An 18,520-nucleotide genomic window follows, 5' to 3' on the forward strand; every position below is an offset into this window, starting at 1 on the left:
AGCATGCGGCGATCGCCGCGGCTGGCTATTAACCCTTTAGATCGCCGCTGTCAAAGCTGACAGCGGCGTCTAAAGGGACATGTGAATGCTCCCTGGTGGGCTAGTGGGGTGGATCGCCCCCCCCCCCCCCCCCGCAGCGCGATCGCAGGGGGGCGATCCACTATAGAGGTAGCCGGAGGACTTACCTCTGCTTCCTCCTGTCCCGCTCTGTCATTGATAGATCCTGGCTGGACCAGGCTCTATCAATGGATCACAGAGCACACAGATTAATAGAGTTCAATAGAATCTATTCATCTGTCTGAGGAATCTAATGATTCCTCCTATAAGTGTAATAAAGTGTAAAGAAATAAGTAAAATAAAAAAAATTTAATAAAAGTTTGAAAGACACACATTAACCTAGTGGTCTTCAAACTGTGCCCCTCCAGATGTTACAAAACTACAATTCCCAGCATGCCAGGACAGCCGTTGGCTGTCCGGGCATGCTGGGAGTTGTAGTTTTGCAACATCTGGAGGGCCACAGTTTGAAGACCGCTGCATTAACCCCTTCCATGTTAAAAGTTCAAATCGCCCCCTTTTCCCTATATAAAAACATGCAAACATAATAAAAATAAACATATTTGGTATCGCTTCGCGCGTAATTGTACAACCTATTAAAATATAACATTATGTATCCCGTACGGTAAATGTAAAAAAATACCAAACCACATATTTGCAATTTTTATAATATCCCAGAAAAAAAAGTTAAAAACCGATTAAAAAGTCAGATCAATGCCAAAATGGTACCGATACAAAAAACAAATTATGGCACAAAAAATGAGCCCTCATACAGCCTGGTATGTGGGAAAAAATAAAGCTACAGGGGTTAAAAAATGTCAATTAAAAAAATTTGAAAAAGTCCAGAATTTGTAAAACATGACGTAAACGAATCGCTAATCCTCCCTATAGAGCTGGGTATCGAGAAAATTAAGCCACGGACCCCATATCAATGTATACTTAGTAGTACGGATGTTCTAGACGGCCATGAGTTCCTCCATACGGCTCACAAACAGAATTTCCTTCTACCACTCAGTAATTGTCGGGGGATTACAGTCCTTCCATTTCTTGGGTATCAACGACCTAGCTACCATGAGCATCATGTTGGCCAGAAGTCTAGCGGGGGATTTTCTGGAGGTGGTAATACGGACACGAGAAGTCCCTTCGGGTCATTGGGGTATGTCACTCCCGTCACCGCCTCAATTCGGGTGATTAGAGTCGACCAAAAGGCTGTGAGGGAGGGGCAGGACCATCAGAAATGGGTCATGGTCCCCTTATCTGCACCACAGCGCCAGCAAAGATCGGATATCGTAGGATAGAATTTATGCAGTAAGGACGGAACCCTATACCACCTAGCCAGGATCTTAAAATTGGTTTCCTGTGCTCTGCAAGATATAGACATCTTATGACACATGACATAGGCTGACGTCCAGTCAGAACGAGCGATAGTGGTGTGTAGTTCCTCCTTCCAGGCCGCTTTAAATTTTGGGGGGGGGGGGGGGGGGGTTGTCGAGCTGACTCTTCTATAAGAAGGTCGTACACATGGGAGACTGTTTTACGTACCGGGGAGGAAGAAACACACAGCTCCTCAAAAGGAAGGAGGGGTCGGTCTAGCTGTAAGGAGCGCCCTGCAGTGGCAATGAAGTGGCTCAGTTGAAGGTATTGCATCTGTCTAACTGGCATCTGAAGGTGCGTCGGAACTAGTTCTGTGTAGGGCTTCAGCTGCTTCCCGTTGAGGAAACACCTAATGGGTAGGGACGGGGGCGAGGAAAGGCCCAGGAAGGAGTCAGATGCCATTCCCGGCGGGAAACTAGGATTACCGAGGATCAGGGTCAGTGGGCCATCAGTCGCTATAATCTGAGATCTCCTCAAATATCTGTTCAGGGCTACTACCAATTCCCTGGACACCCAAGGCAGTACCTCCAACACTCGTGGGGAGTATGTGCTTGGGGGCAACCAAGGATACTGGGCTAAATCTGTGACTGCGCCATGCGCTTCCAGCAAAATCCATTGCTTAGAGCCGCGACCGTGGATGAAGTCTAGGAGTCTGGTCAGAGTAGCCGCTACATAATAAGCCTAACAGTCAGGAACCGCCTGACCCACCTGCCTGCTTCCTCCTGACCAGGACCCGGCTAGAGATCCTAGACGTCCGACCCGCCCATATGAAAGAGCGTATCATCTTGTTAAGTTTATGAAAGTAGGAATGCGGGAGTGCTATAGGAATCGTCTGGAATAAATACAGCAAGTGGGGGAGGAAATTCATTTTAACAATATTAGCACGCCCTAACCAGGAGAAGGTGCCAGCCATCCATCTACGCAAGTCCCCATCTAGGGTCGCCGACAGAGCCTTGATATTCAGGGCAAAAGCATCTCCAGGATCAAAGGGATATGTACGCCCAAGTATTTAAAGGACTTAGTAGCCCAATGAAAAGGGTAATCCCTCTTCAATCTCGCTACAGTGTCCATCGGTAGGGCCACAGGTAGAGCCACACTCTTGGACATGTTAATCCTATGGTTGCTGCAGTGGGAGTATTGTCGTATAGTAGTCAATGCCGCCGGCAGGGAGGTGCACGGGGAGACCAAGTAGAGGAGGAGATCGTCCGCAAACACAGAGCAGAGATGCCCCCCCCCCCGGGGTAAATCCCTTGACGTTCGGGTTAGATCTGAGAGCCATCAGTAAATGCTCCATACACAATATGTACAGAAGGCGGGAGAGCGGGCACCCCTGGTGCGTTCCGTTCCGGATGGGTATTGGGGAAGACAGAGACCCTTTAACTCGCACGCGAGCCTGAGGATCCCGGTACAGGGCCGTCACATGCCCCATCATTGAAGGACCCAGGCCTATTTGTTCCAGTGTTGCTCTCATGAATCCCCAGACCACCCTGTCGAACACCTTCTCGGCGTCGAGAGAAAGGAGCAGCAACGGCTTCCTGAGAGCAGTAGCTCTATCGATTATGGAGAAGGCACGAACAGTATTATCTCGCGCCTCCCGGGAGCGCATGAATCCGGACTGGTCAGGGTGGACTAGGGAGCCAAGGACCAACGCCAGATGATCCGCCAGTAGTTTGGTGAACAGTTTGATATCAGCGTTAAGAAGAGATATGGGGCGGAAACTAGCACAGAGGCCCGGGTCACGACCTTCTTTGGGAATAACCGTGATATAGGCGTTGAGTGATGCGGTGGGAAAGCCCAGGTCCGGGGCGATGCTATTAAACGTCCTACAGAGTATAGGGAGCAGGCTCTCTCGCAAGGACTTGAAGAACTTGGCCGTGTACCCATCCGTTCCCGTGCTTTTGCCCGAGGGAAGGTTTGATATTGCCCTCGCGACCTCCTCCTCAGAGAACGGGGCCTCCAAGGCCGCTATATCGTCCTCCGACAGTCTAGGAAGGGCCGTTCTCTGAGTGGAGGGGGCGACAACGGGGCTGGAAGATTGTAGAGATCAAAGTAGTATTTTTCGAATGCCCTAAGTATGTCAGCAGTGAGGTATGATTTGACACCTGATGGGGTATTTATGGATTTGACACCTGATGGGGTATTTATGGATGGGATGAATAAAGCCAATCTTTTCTCACGGAGCGCCCTGGCCAACTGCCTGCCCGGTTTATTACCCCATTCATAGAATGACTTGGTGAGTTCCCTCAGCGTGGACTCCAATTAAGTTCGTTTGTGTAAGGCTTCCATATCATGGAGCGTCTCAAAGAGGCGCTTCAACTTGGCTGCCCTCTCCCTCTTAAGCCGGGAGCCATGACTGATTAGGACACCTCGTAACACACTTATGTCTGGTTGTTTGCGTGGTCGGACTGAAAGTGTGTGATCGACGCCTTCAGGTCTGACAGGCATAGGGTGTCCAGGAGAAGGGACTCATTTAAATGCCATGAAAACCGTGGGGTGCTCAGGGAAGGAATCATCACAGTACGGTAAACCGGGGCGTGATTGGTAAGGAAGAGGCTGCCAATTTGTGAGGAGGATAGTCTAGGTAAATGGTAGTATGAAGGTAGACATAGTCCAATCGGCTGTATGAACTATGAGGGGAGGAAAAGTGCGTATAGACCCGATCACCCGGATGCTGGAGGCGCCACACATTACACAGCTGTAGAGAGTGCACAAGCCTCTTAAGTCTACTCAGTTGGCGGTACGAGATTGCCGATCTATATGTGGACGCGTCAAGCAGGGGGTGAATCGGGACATTAAAGTCCCCACTAGAGATGAGCGAACTTACAGTAAATTCGATTCGTCACAAACTTCTCAGCTCGGCAGTTGATGACTTTTCCTGCATAAATTAGTTCAGCTTTCAGGTTCTCCGGTGGGCCGGAAAAGGTTGATACAGTCCTAGGAGACTCTTTCCTAGGAATGTATCCACCTTTTCCAGCCCACCGGAGTACCTGAAGGGCTGAACTAATTTACACAGGATAAGTCATCAACTGCCGAGCCGAGAAGTTTGTGACTAATTGAATTTACTGTAAGTTCGCTCATTTCTAGTCCCCACCAAGCAGCACCATACCCCGGGCAAACTGGGAGAGTTCCTCTAGGGTCGCTACTAGAAAGGGCACCTGGCCGCTATTAGGGGCATAAACCGTCACCACCTGGTCCAAAATGGTTCCACGGATAAAGAGATAGCAAGCATTCGGATCCGCCCGGACTGCCTGTACCCCGAATGGAAGTGACCGGTGTATACCAATGGACACTCCCTTTGAGTGGGAGTCCGGGTTGGTGCCATGGAACCAGGTGGTGAAGTATCTACTAAGCCTATCCGGGACATGGCCTTTTTTAAAATGGGTCTCCTGTAAACATAAAAGCCTGACCTTGAGTTTGTGCATATGGTAGAGTATTTGCGACCTCTTCTCCAGAATGTTGAACCCCTGGACATTCAGGGTGGCCATCTTCACCTCTGCCATTTGGTTATGTGGATGGCAGCCGTAGAGTGAAGAGCAGTGGAACACAACGACGGGGTCCCGGGGGGAGGCGAGTTACCAGTCCAGCTGAAAGGAAAAAGAAGGTGGGGTAAGGCTGTGCCTGCAATACAAGTGCACCTAGGTCAATAGTTTCAGCAGCGCTGAGGTGAGCTAGATCTAGTTTACATATAAACGTCTATCCACGGCCGTGGCGAGATAATGAAAGTGACCCTACCGGTGTTTCACATGAGGTATATGGTAGGGGAAAGTGTGGAAGAAGGGTGCAAAAGAACTAGACAGAGAGCAAGAAAGGAGGAGTAAATGTACTCTTGGCAGAGAAAGGGGGAACGGCGCCGGGGGGTGGGGAGAGGGGAACAGAGTCGTGGCAACGGGTCAAGGAGAAGAGGATTAGGCGGAGTAGGGGATCAGCAAGAGCCGTGGAGGAGGGGTGGACTAGCATCCCAACGGGGGGGCTGGGAAAGAACTGCTGGGGCAAAGAGGTGTAGGAGGGTGAAGGGACAACAGGGGTAGGGGGACGGGAAGGAGGGGGGGGGGGGACAGACATGGGGAAGCGGAAGGGGCGGAGGAGGGGACCCTCAAGAGTTGTAGTGGAGATGGCGACTGGCATCCTGGCGGGGGGGGGGGGCTGGAAGAGAACTGCTGGGCAGAGGCTAGGGAGGACGAAGGGGTATTGAGGGTAGGAGGGCGGGGCAGAGGAGGAGGAGGGGGATGATGTCGGGGGTGGGGGGGCAGGCAACTGGGGGTTCGAGGAGGAGTGTGCAGGGGGGCGGGAGAAACAATCAATTATAATGCACTACTCCGCATACCAAGCGAGGGTTGGACCGTAATAGTAGAACAAAGTCCATCAATAGAAAAAGTGAAAAATAAAAATGAAAAATCAAACCTCAAATCCAGTCTCTGTCTTCTGGAGTGGGTCCTGAGGAGGTACGTCTGGATCTCCTGTGGTGTTGGGGTTGCGGCCAGCCCGGGTTAGATCACCTAGATGGCAGTCGCTGGGAAGGTCTGAGGACCGGGGGTGCAGCATAAGGGTCCTTTAGGAAATTGTCCCACTCCGGCAGAGACATGGGCGGCAAGCCCAGTGAGGATAGGAAATACTGTAAGTCCCTCGGCTCCCGCAAGGAAGCGGTCACATCTCCAGCTGTAACATGCAGGGCAAACGGGAAGCCCCATCTGTAGGGCAAGTTCCGCTTCTGGAGCTCCGTCAGGAGAGGTCGGAGGAGTGCCCTCTGACGCAGGGTGCGCCTGGATAAGTCCGGGTATAACTGCAATATCGCACCGTCAAAGTCCACATCTCCGCGTTGCCTCACTTTGAGCATGATCTGTTCCTTCAGAGTGTACTTGTGGACTCTGCAGATGACATCACGTGGACGAGAGGGGTCTGTACTCGGGGCCCTGAACGCTCTGTGGACCCGTTCAAGTTCAATGTGGGTGTCCGGCGGGCGCCCCAGCAGCAAGTTGAATATCCCAGTGACAGTGTGGAATAAGTCCTGGCTCCTTGTGGCCTCAGGGAGGCCCCAAATACGAATATTGTTCCTACGGTTTCTATTTTCTACATCGTCCAGATGATCCGCTAACGCACATTGTGTAGAGGCCTGTGCAGAGAGGGAAGATTGCATATCTCTCATGGTGTCAAGCGCTGTGGCCCGAAAGTCTTCAAGGGCTTTCACCTTTTCCTGTAGATCAGACACATCTTGCATTACAGGTTGTAATTCCTGGCGCCAGGCGTGTTTTAAGTCCAGAGCCATCGCTGACAGATCACTTTTGGTCGGTAGAAGTGCCAGGAGTGCTTGGAGTTCGGGGTGCCCCTTTAGCAAGGCGACAGCCTGACCTGGGTGGGCAAAGATGAGGACACGGGGCCCCCGAGTCCAGGTGATAGAGCAGGGCCCTGAAGAAATTGCGGCGGAACAATAGAGCACACAGCTGGGGAAAGGCTCACAGGTGTCCCCTGGCGCATTTCAGAGGATACAGGCAGCCCAGATTCCGGAGTCAGCAAAGGAGCAGGGGCAACAGCTCCCCAAACAGCCCCCGAGGCTGACACTGAAGGGAAAACTCCCGGGTCCATGAGGTCGGGTTGCATCACTGATCCTCTCCCCGCCTCAGAGTGGGACAGCTGGGAGTCTCTGGGGCTATGAAAGATGGAGGGGATACTCTGGGAAGGGGACACTGCTCCATCCTCAGGGGAACCAGGGGTACGGGGAGGGGAAGCATATTGTGGGGGCCGAGTGCCGACATCCCCCCCCCCCTTGGTCCTACCTCGCCATCTGCAGTGATGAGCAGCTTTGGTCCATCTCCTCTCTGTGCTCCCTCCATGCCGGGACGCAACGACAGCTACAGGTGAGGATCTCAAAGTGCCGGGGCCTCTGTGGATGAGCGCAATCCATCTGGCAGCAATGGAGGGTCAGTCTGTACAGGGCGCGCACTGCGCTCCATCCGACCCTCGTGGCTGTCTGAGGGGGAGAGGCGCAGCGCGCGAAGCCTCTGTGTGCAGGAGAAGTTCCGGAGCGGAGGCAGAGTCCCCCTGACCTTCGGCCGAAGGACCCGCAGCAGAGTCCACACCCGCCGGTCCGAGTGGTTTAGCGCGGCCTTAGATGCTGGTGCCGGCACCATCTTGGAGAGCACCGTCATGGGCCCCATGGGATCCTCCAGTCCCTGCTAAAGAAGTTAGAAATGGGGACTGGCAATGTCAGGGTAGGTCCCCTCGACTTTTGGCTGTGTCCAGATCTCTTAGGACGCATGTGGATGAGCGTTTTCCCCCTATTTGCTTGGCCGTGGACACGGAGCTCAGCAGGCTAGTGACCTTCTCCTAGCATGGCTAACCACGCATAACATTTTTATTTTTCCGCGTACGGGCCGGTAGGAGGGCTAATTTTTTTTGCGCTTTTTGATCTGAAGTTTTTAGCGGTACCTTTTTTGTATTGATCAGTCTTTTTGATTGCTTTTTATTAATTTTTTCATGGATTTTGGAATGTTTTTGCGCGTACGCCATTGACCGTGTGGTTTAATTAATTATATATTTTTATAGTTCGGACATTTCTGCACACGGCGATACCACATGTTTGTTTTTATTTACACTTTAATTTTTTATGGGTAAAGGGGGTGATGCAAACTGTTATTAGGGAAGGGGTTAAATGACCTTAACTTTTTTTTTTCTCACTTTTTTTTTTGCAGTGTTATAGCTCCCATAGGGATCAAAACAAAAATGGTACTGATAAAAACTTCAGATCACGGCAACAAAAATGAGCCCTTATACCACCTCATATGGGGAAAAATAAAAAAGTTATAGGGGTCACAAGTGGATATCTTTAAATGTATTAATTTTCCTGCATGTAGTTATGTTTTTTTCCAGAAGTAATACAAAATCAAACCTATATAAGTTGGGTAATCTTATGGACCTACAGAATAACGATAAGGTGTAATTTTTACCGAAAAATTTCTGCGTAGAAAAACAGAAGCCCCCAAAGTTACAAAATAGCGTTTTGTCTTTTTTTTTCAATTTTGTCACACAACGTGTTTGTCCATTTTTTTAATTTTTTGGTTTCGCCGTAGATTTTGTGGTAAAATGACTGATGTCATTATAAAGTAGAATTGGTGGTGCAAAAAATAAGCCATCATATGGATTTTTAGCTGGAAAATTGAAAGAGTTATGATTTTTAAAAGGTGAGGAGGAAAAAACGATAATGCAAAAACTGAAAAACGCAGAGTCGTTAAAGGGCTACTCCGCCCCTATACATCTTATCCCCTATCCAAAGGATAGGAGATAAGATGTCAGATCACCGGGGTCCCGCTGTTGGGGAGCCCTGGGATCCCCACTGCGGCACCGCGCTATCATTACTGCACAGAGCGAGTTCGCTCTGTGCGTAATGACGGGCAATACAGGGGCCGGAGCATTGTTACGTCACGGCTCCGCCCCTCGTGACGTCACGGTCCGCCTCTTTCGATACAAGTCTATGGGAGGGGGCGTGGTGGTCGTCACGCCCCTACCATAGACTTGCATTAAGGGGACGGGCCTTGATGTCACGAGGGGCGGAGCCATGGCGTCACACTGCTCCGTCCCCTGTATCGCCCGTCATTACACACAGAGCGAACCCAGGGCTCCCCAACAGCGGGACCCCGGCGATCTGACATCTTATCCCCTATCCTTTGGATAGGGGATAAGATGTCACCTATCCTTTGGATAGGGGATAAGATGTCTAGGGGCGGAGTACCCCTTTAAGGGTTTAAAAATGTAATGCGAACCAAGCCTTTTGTGGGCCATAACCATAAATAATCTCATTGATCCTATAGTTTTTTTGTTTTATTTTTCAAAATTTATTTTGTAAACTGTTGAGTGAAGAAATTTCAAGTATAGGTGAAAAATGTAGAATAAAATCAATTGAGCTTCGACATAGGATACTTAGATGAGTCTGGGAGAGCTGTTTCTCCTCTTACACATGCTAATGTTGGTGTGTGATAAGATGCTGTAATGTAAGATAGGCTTGGGTGTGGGGGTATATGTCATACTGCAAGAAATTGGAACATTTAACTTGTTATCTTGGAATGACTTGAAACTCAGCATTTACTGAAAGATGTTTTGTTAGGACAAGAAAAATGAATACAGTGTGGTTTACATGTGGTCACCAATTTCTTGCTGCGGTCATAATAGATTTTATTGGGGACATTTTATGCTGATCGTTGTGACCACTGACCAGTTTTACATAATATGTTATATCAATCTGATTCCTTAGAGAAACCTTGTTAAAGGGGTACTCCGGCGCTAAGACATCTTATCCCCTATGCAAAGGATAGTGGATAAGATGCGCCGCTGGGGACCCCCATGATCTTTCACGCAGCACCCAGTTACCCTCAGCCCTCGGAGCATGTTCGCTCCAGGTCTGATGACTGCCGATCACGGTCCCGGAGTATTGTGATGTCACGGCCCCGCCCCCGTGAGTCCATATGCTCCGCCCCCTCAATGCAAACCTATGGGAGGGGGCGTGCAGCCAATTGCTACACGAGTTTGCAACAAACTTGTGCGGTGACTTGCTCTGGTATTTTTTTGCACCAAATCTTTTGTTTTTAAACCTAAGGGTTTTATTTTCAACCACACTGGCATAAAACATGCTGTTTTGGACTCCAACAGAAACAGAGCAGTGTCACTACCCAAAACTCTGTGCCCATAGTGTGGCTTAGAGTAGAGTCACACACAGTGCATACAAAGCGTATTTCATGCTGCGGAAAATATGCTACACATTTTGCTATGAGAATCCCTGCCTCAGCTCTGTGTATGCAGCGAGGTTTGGAGATGGGTCCAGCAAGTCACAGTCATGTCTGCATGCTGGGCCTACCTCCATATCTTACTGCACACACAGGGCTGCCGCTGGGAAGCAAAATGTGCCACTGCTTGTCAGATTCCTCGCAGCGTGAAATACACTGCATATGCATTGTGTAACCCTACACTATAGGTGCAAAATCATGCATAACATTTTTTGTGCAAGATTCTAGCACAGTTTAAGCCAGCTAACAGTTTAAAGGAGATCTGCAGCCCTAGACACTTATCCTGCTGATAGGGGATAACATGCTGACACGCCCCCTCCATGTATCTCTATGGGAGAGGCAGAGATGCAGCATTCGTGCATCCCCGCCTCTGCCATAGAGCTGTAAGGAGACGGCGTCGGCGTGTTCTCAACCTCAGCGAGCCGCAGTGTCAGGTCAGGTCTCAGTACGAGAGATTGCGGGGATCCCAGCAATCAGACACTTATCCCCAATCGTAAGGGGTAAGTTTCTAAGACTGCAGTACTACTTTAACCTCTTGGGGACGCAGGGCGTATGCATACGCCCTGCATCCCCGATCCTTAAGGACTCAGGGCATACCTGTATGCCCTGAGCCCGGTCCCAGTGTTTAAAACTGGGTCACACTGTGACCCCCGCATCACACCGGGTCGGTCCTGGCTGCTATTCATAGCCAAGACCCTGGGCTAACAGCGCGGCACCGATCATTGTGCCGCGCGCTATTAACCCTTCAGACGTGGCGGTCAAAGTTGACCGCCGCATCTGAAAGTGAAAGTAAACGCTTCCCGGCAGCGATGATCCGATCAGCGATGTTCCGATCAGCTGGGACGCAAGCGGAGGTCTCCTTACCTGTCTCCGCAGCGTACGATCGGGGATTGATTGCTCCAAGCCTGAGCTACAGGCTTGAGCAATCAAGCCCCTATCTCACTGATCCGTGCAAAGCTATGGCTTTGCAGGGATCAGCATAAGAGATCAGTGTGTGCAGTGCTATAGGTCCCTGTGGGAGGTATAGCACTGCAAAAAAAAAATTAACAGGTTAACAGGTCATTTAACCCCTTCCCTAATAAGTTTGAATCGCCCCCCTTTCGCGCCCCCCCAAAAAAAAGTGTAAATAAAAATAAACATATGTGGTATCGCCGCGTGCGGAAATGTCCGAACTATAAAAAATATATTATTAATTAAATTGCACGGTCAATGGCGTACGTGCAAAAAAATTCCAAAGTCCAAAATAGCGTATTTTTTTTATATCATGAAAAAAATGAATAAAAAGCGATCAAAAAGTCTGATCAATCCAAAAATGGTACCGATAAAACCATCAGAACATGGCGCAAAAAATGAGCCCTCATACCGGCCCGTATGTGAAAAATAAAAGTTATAGGGGTTAGAAGATGAGAATTTGTTACATAGAAATTTTCCTGCATGTAGTTATGATTTTTTCCGAAGTATGACAATATCCAACCTGTATAAGTAGGGTATCATTTTAACCGTATGGACCTACAGAATAAAGATAAGGTGTTATTTTTACTGAAAAATGCACTGTGTAGAAACGGAAGCCCCCAAAAGTTATATGTGCAAAATTGAAAGCATTATGATTTTTAGAAGGTCATGAGGAAAAAATTAAAAAGCGAAAACTGGAAAACGTGTCCTTAAGGTGAAAATAGGCTGAGTCCCTAAGGGGTTAAACATAGACTTAGAAGTGCAAACAATTTAGTAAACTGCCTGAGCTACTCTGACAAATCTTGCACGTTTTAGTTCTTAGACAGTCCAAGGGCACGTGCACATATATACCACAGCAGTACGCCAGACGATATGTTTAAACAGTTCCTTAACATATTCTGTGGTATGCCTGAAGACTTTCATTATGTACTGCAAAAGGTTGTCAGTTTGGACCTGTTTGTCTCCTGTACATTTGTGAAAGATTTTTTTGTCTGATAGGAAAGTTCTACTTGCCCAGCTTTTTTGTACCCCAAAAAATCGTATAAGTATATTAGTGACGTATTGTTTATGTTTTTAGTGGTTTTTTTTTTTTTTTTTACATAGTTAAAGAAGTTAATGTTCTCTTACCTACTCCTATGACTGGCTCTTTTTGCATAACCTGGTAAACTACCTATATTATCCTGCCCCTCTTCCACTTCTCTAGCTGGGTTCACAATGGCATAATACAGCCCTTTTTTTTGTTTTGTTAACATCTATATTACAGCTACAAGTCTCTGCTTGACAGTTTGTTTTTACACTAAAGTGAACACTGGTGTGAATCCAGCCATTGTATATCACACCAGTCAGAGCCCCTGCAGAATGGTATGCTGGTGTATACTGCTGCATACCCGAGCTGTGCCCATTCATTTCAGTAGCAAACACAGTCAACTAGTAAGGGCACATTCACACAGCCATCTGCCCCCGTTAATAAAGTCCCGTTACCCACGGGTTGCAAATGGCTGTAAAATTATCCAATTTTTTACAATCCATTATCACCAGTTATGTATATAGATGTGCTGCAGGGGGCCAGACATATAGTGCTATATATATAGTGCTTCTATATACATATGCCCAAGCAGCGCTATGTGTGAAAAGTATTCTATCACCAGCGCATCTGCCAGGAAAGCCGGCTGGCTGCTGGCAGAGTACTTTTCACACATACGCTGCCATGGCATATCGTGGTAAATGCACTGCAGGGGGCACATTATAAATGCGCTGCGGGGGGCATATCTTTATAAATGCACTGGGGGGGGGGGCTAGATATATAGCGCTATATGTCTGCCTCTCTGCAGCGCTATATATCTTTCTCCCCACAGCACTTTTAATATACATAAAACCCCGCCGGAAGCCCTGAATTGCTCCTCAGTGCCGGCCATTCAGGGCTCCTGGCAGGGGATTTAGAAATGAAAGTAAAAACACACGATACATCGCAGGGGAGCGGAGCATGCCGCCCGCTCCCCTGCTTAATAACGTCTGATAACATCGGGTCTTAGAAGTGAGACCCGGTGCGATCAAACCCTCAGCCCCTGTACTACCCCCAACATGGAACAGACTCTGTTACATGATGGGGGTAGTAGTACAAGCACTAATGTAGCCTCCCCAGCTGTCAGCAGACTCCCGCAGCCAGGAACTACTACTCCCATCATGGAAACAAGTCTGTTCCATGATGGGGGTAGTAGTAGTAGTCCCAGCTGCAGGAGTTTATGGGTGGCCAACTTTTCATAATCGCGGATGAAAAACTAGAAGTAAACGGTCGTGTGAACATAGCCTAACTGTACTTAGTACATACCTTTGTGTTTGTTGCTATTTTTGGGAGAATTAAGTGTATTCCTGCAAAATAACTGTATACAATGAGCCGATATCATATTCTAACCAAGTCGATACCTTATGACGTTTCGGAGGACATGCCCCCTGAAAAAGAAAGGGGGCGTGTCTTCCGAAACCGTAAGGTATCGACGCAAGCTCCAGCCTGTTCCCCTTTGTGAGAGGAAGGTCTATGCGCTGAAGGAAGCCCGGACATGGGCTGAAAATTACCTACAGCCTGGAGAGTGTTGAGCGCGTCCGAAGAAGGTGCACTTTGGGGGATTTGAAATTTTGTAATTTCTACTTTTTTGCTAAAAGACTCTATTGTGAATGTTTTAAACAATTTTTCACTACAGCAATTTATAAAGCAATCAAGTTTGTTGGTGGCGTTTTTTCTATTATTGCTACTTGGTACAAAACACCTTTTTCAAGTACTTCTTTAGTTAGTTGTATGTGGCGAGTGTGAATAAAGGAACACAGGATATTTTTGGAAGTGCTGTCTTAGATCATTTGTATGGTACCTGAAGTCAGGCGGTCGTGGTGCTAAGTGACCATACAGTTGTAGTCTGACAATTGTAATTGTATGCATGGTACTCTGAGCAGAGTAAGTAACCTGTGGTTTCTCCTGCCCCCTTGCCGTGTTTTCCTGCTGATGGGCTCTCTTTAAGTAACAGCAGAAGACACCAGTTTCCAGCCTGCTCCCAAAATGTTTTGTCACAGCTTTTAGAGATGGTACCCCACATGCCATTTCATCAACCCCTGTGGCATTTCAGAGATTTGTGGGACCCGCTGTAAGTCTGGGCATGCTGAGATTTGTAGTTTTGCAACAGCTGGAGGGCTACAGTTTGAGACCATTATACAGTAGTCTCTAAACTATAGCCCTCCAGATCTTGCAAAACTACAACTCCTAGCATGCCCACACAACTGTTGGCTGTCCGGGCATGCTGGGAGTTGTAGTTTTGCAACATCTGGAGGGCCACAGTTTGAAGACCGCTGGTATACAGGCTGTGCACTCACTACTTTACATTGTAGCACAGTTTATTTTGTTGTCACATGAAAAGATATAATAAATTATTAACAAAAATGTGAGGGGTGAACTCACTTATGTGAGATACTATATTAAAGATATCAACCATACATAATATATATATATTTTTTTTTTTAAATGGAGCAACAGTATCCCAACAGAAAATATGTGCTAGAGTATGGGAATCTATTTAGAAGTACAGTTCCTATAGACAGGGAATCGCTCCTAAGGCCGTGTGCACAGGATTTTCGCCGCAGCATTGCTGATTTCAGTGGTCTTCTGCTGCACTGTGCACACGGAAGAATTTCAAATTTCGGAGTCCGCAGAGAGAATATATGTCTGTCTGCATGGAAAGACCCGTGTGTACATAGCCTCATACTGAGAGAATGAGAAGAAGAAAAAAAAAGAGTAGTACATATGTGTAAGTGCCCTTTGACAGCTCTTTTGTTAATTTACCACAACATATAAATGTCACAAACAAATGCGTGCATAAAAATATGGGTGTCAGAGCAAACCACATTTATTCATAGATGGCAGAGCAGAAAATAGGGAGAAAAATGCATCCTGTATAGGTGGTATTACTCAGATGGGCAAATACATTGGAAAAAAAAACTGTCAAAAAGGCTACAACAAAGAAAAAGAAGAAAGGGGCCATATATTGCTGAGGGTTTGAGCACACTTTAAATTCAATTTTGTTCCTCATGAGCTCATTGGTGTCAAACCCCCACCCATAGACTTGCATTGAGGGTGCGGGGGACACACACACACACACACACACACACACACACATCACTAGTGACATCACTAGCTCCAGTGTTCGGAACAGTTTGTTCCAAAAGCTGAGCAGCGGAGTACCCCTTTAAACATGGTTGTCACTAGAGATGAGCGAACTTACAGTAAATTCGATTTATCACGAACTTCTCGGCTCGGCAGTTGATGACTTTTCCTGCATAAATTAGTTCAGCTTTCAGGTGCTCCCGTGGGCTGGAAAAGGTGGATACAGTCCTAGGAGACTCTTTCCTAGGAATGTATCCACCTTTTCCAGCCCACCGGAGCACCTGAAGGCTGAACTCATTTATGCAGGAAAAGTCATCAACTGCCGAGAAGTTTGTGACGAATCGAATTTGCTGTAAGTTCGTTCATCTTTAGTTGTCACAACCTCTGCTGACCAGCTGCAATTTTTTTTGCCTACAGGAAGATATTAAAGTTCTGTGGGGTAGGTCTTCAGCAATGTCCTTTTTATTGATCTTGAATATCTTCTTTGTCTTAACAGTTTGCAGCAATGGAGGATCATGCAGTTACCCAGACAGATAACCTCACTACCATTGAAGCACATACAGTTGCCCACACTGTTGCTCATTCTGTGGCTCAGCAAGTACAGCAAGTCCATGTTGCTACTTACACAGATCACAGTATGCTGAGCGCGGATGAAGATTCTCCATCATCTCCTGAGGACACCTCTTATGATGACTCGGATATTCTGAACTCCACCGCAGCTGATGAAATAACCGCTCATCTTGCAGCTGCAGGTACACACTTAGCATATTAGTAGCAGGACGCTATTGTCATGACAGTGCGCAACTCTACTGGCCTGGAAGGTGAAAGTGCAGAGATCAGTTACACTGGTTAAGATGGCTTTTCCATATTATGTCTTCAGTGTGGGGTGTCTTGTAAAGGTCTAGCTTTTTGGGTAAAGAGCACAAAAGGGTGAACCTCTTTTTTTGGAAACTAATCACCAGACCAATTTTTTTCTAGATTTAACAATCTGTAATTGCATTACTATATACATAACTTTGTGTTCAGAAACAGCATGTTCCCCTCTATCCATATAATGCCAGAGTTAAAGTGAAGAATGTCATGTGAGCCCTCTAGTTTCTGACAAATAGTTTTGTGGGCTCAAGTATGACAGCTACCATGTATGCATGTTTACATGTATGGCACACTGACCCCACAGAGCGTAACCTGAGTATCTATGTGGGTATCTCTTCCAGACCACAGTCCCCCACTTGGCCCGGTTTCCCACCCTCTTACCTTTTTAATCTTGAGAATACAACATACAGGTATATACTAGGGATCGACCGATTATCGGTTTGGCCGATATCGGCCTATATTCACGATTTTTGACATTATCGGTATTGGCAATTACCTTGCCGATATGCCAATAATCCCCGACCCCGAACAGCCATAGCCAGCAGGGGTGAGGTGGCACTGGTGCCACCTCAAGATCGCCCTGATTCGTCGGCCGGTTTACCGGCCAACCAATCAGGGCACCTGCTGCGGGTGTCACTCCCGCAACCCGCTCCGGCCCTCTTCCGAAGGACGTGATCGGGTGCGGGAAGAGAACCCCGGGAGCTGGGGACCCCGATCCCCGGCGTCCCTGTTGGGATCGGGGCCCCAGGAGCGGCGGCGGCGAGGAACTGACCTGAAGCGGAGTGGATCAGCAGTTGGAGATGAGTGACAGCCTCCTGCTGTTGCTTAGCAACAGCTCCCAGCATGCAAAAAGGGCATGCTGGGAGCTGTAGTTATGCAACAGCAGGATGCAGACCACCACAACTCCCAGCATTCCCTTATGGGCATGCTGGAACTTATAGTTGTGCAACAGCTGGAGGCACATTTTTTCTATGGAAAAGTGTACCTTCAGCTGTTGTATAACTACAACTCCCAGCTTGCACAAACAGCTAAAGTGCATGCTGGGAGTTGTAGTGGTGCATCTGCTGGTTGCATAACTTCAACTCCCAGCAACTTTTTTTTACCTAACTCAGTGTTTCACGACCGGTGTGCCTCCAGCTGTTGCAAACTACAACTCCCAGCATGCACCGTACATGCTGGGAGTTGTAGTTTTGCAACAGCTGGAGGCACACTGGTTGTGAAACACTGAGTTAGGTCACAAACTCAGTGATATATAACCAGTGGGCCTACAGCTGTTGCAAAACTAAAACTCTCAGCATGTACAGTCTGTCAGCGCATGCTGGGAGTTGTAGTTTTGCAACAGCTGGATGTCCCCCCCCCCAATGTGAACGTACAGGGTACACTCACATGGGCGGAGGTTTACAGTAAGTATCCGGCTGCAAGTTTGAGCTGCGGCAAATTTTCTGCCGCAGCTCAAACTGCCAGCGAGAGACTACTGTGAACCCCCGCCTGTGTGACTGTACCCTAAAAACACTACACTACACTACACTACACTAACACAAAATAAAATAAAAAGTAAAAAACACTACATATACACATACCCCTACACAGCCCCCCTCCCCAATAAAAATGAAAAACGTCTGGTACGCCACTGTTTCCAAAACGGAGCCTCCAGCTGTTGCAAAACAACTACTCCCAGTATTGCCAGACAGCCACTGACTGTCCAGGCATGCTGGGAGTTTTACAACAGCTGGAGGCACCCTGTTTGGGAATCACTGGCGTAGAATACCCCTATGTCCACCCCTATGCAATCCCTAATTTGGGCCTCAAATGCGCATAGCCCTGTCTTATTTCAAGGCAACAGTTTAGGGCCACATATGGGGTATCGCCGTACTCGGGAGAAATTGGGTTTCAAATTTTGGGGGGTATTTTCTGCTTTTACCCTTTTACTTTTTTTTACATATGCAAAAGTTGTGAAACACCTGTGGGGTATAAAGGTTCACTTAACCCCTTGTTACATTCCCCGAGGGGTCTAGTTTCCAAAATAGTATGCCGTGTGTGTTTTTTTATTTATTTATTTTTTTATTTTGCTATCCTGGCACCATAGGTGCTTCCTAAATGCGGCATGCCCCCAGAGCAAAATTTGCTTTCAAAAAGCCAAATGTGACTACTCCTCTTCTGAGACCTGTAGTGCGCCAGCAGAGCACTTTTCACCCCCATATGGGGTGTTTTCTGAATCGGGACAAATTGGGCTTCAAATTTTGCGGGGTATTTTCTGCTATTACCCTTTTTAAAAATGTACATTTTTTGGGAATACAAGCATTTTAGGAAAAAAAACTTTTTTTTTTTTTTCATATGCAAAAGTCGTGAA

The 18,520-nt window shown here is 47.6% G+C and overlaps 1 protein-coding gene across 6 annotated transcripts in view; it reads left to right on the forward strand.

Moving 5' to 3' along the window:
• NRF1 (nuclear respiratory factor 1) overlaps positions 1-18,520 on the forward strand; it is a 67,287-nt gene that overhangs the window by 10,075 nt on the left and 38,692 nt on the right. For all 6 annotated transcript variants that reach the window (XM_056573145.1, XM_056573142.1, XM_056573147.1 and 3 more), the window contains exon 2: positions 15,794-16,049. In XM_056573145.1, coding sequence (XP_056429120.1) covers positions 15,803-16,049 — 247 coding nt within the window. In that variant the 5' untranslated portion in view covers positions 15,794-15,802. The remainder of the gene's footprint in view (positions 1-15,793; positions 16,050-18,520) is intronic.

The sequence above is a fragment of the Hyla sarda genome, chromosome 4 (genome assembly GCF_029499605.1).
Source record: "Hyla sarda isolate aHylSar1 chromosome 4, aHylSar1.hap1, whole genome shotgun sequence".
Classification (NCBI taxonomy): Eukaryota; Metazoa; Chordata; class Amphibia; order Anura; family Hylidae; genus Hyla; species Hyla sarda.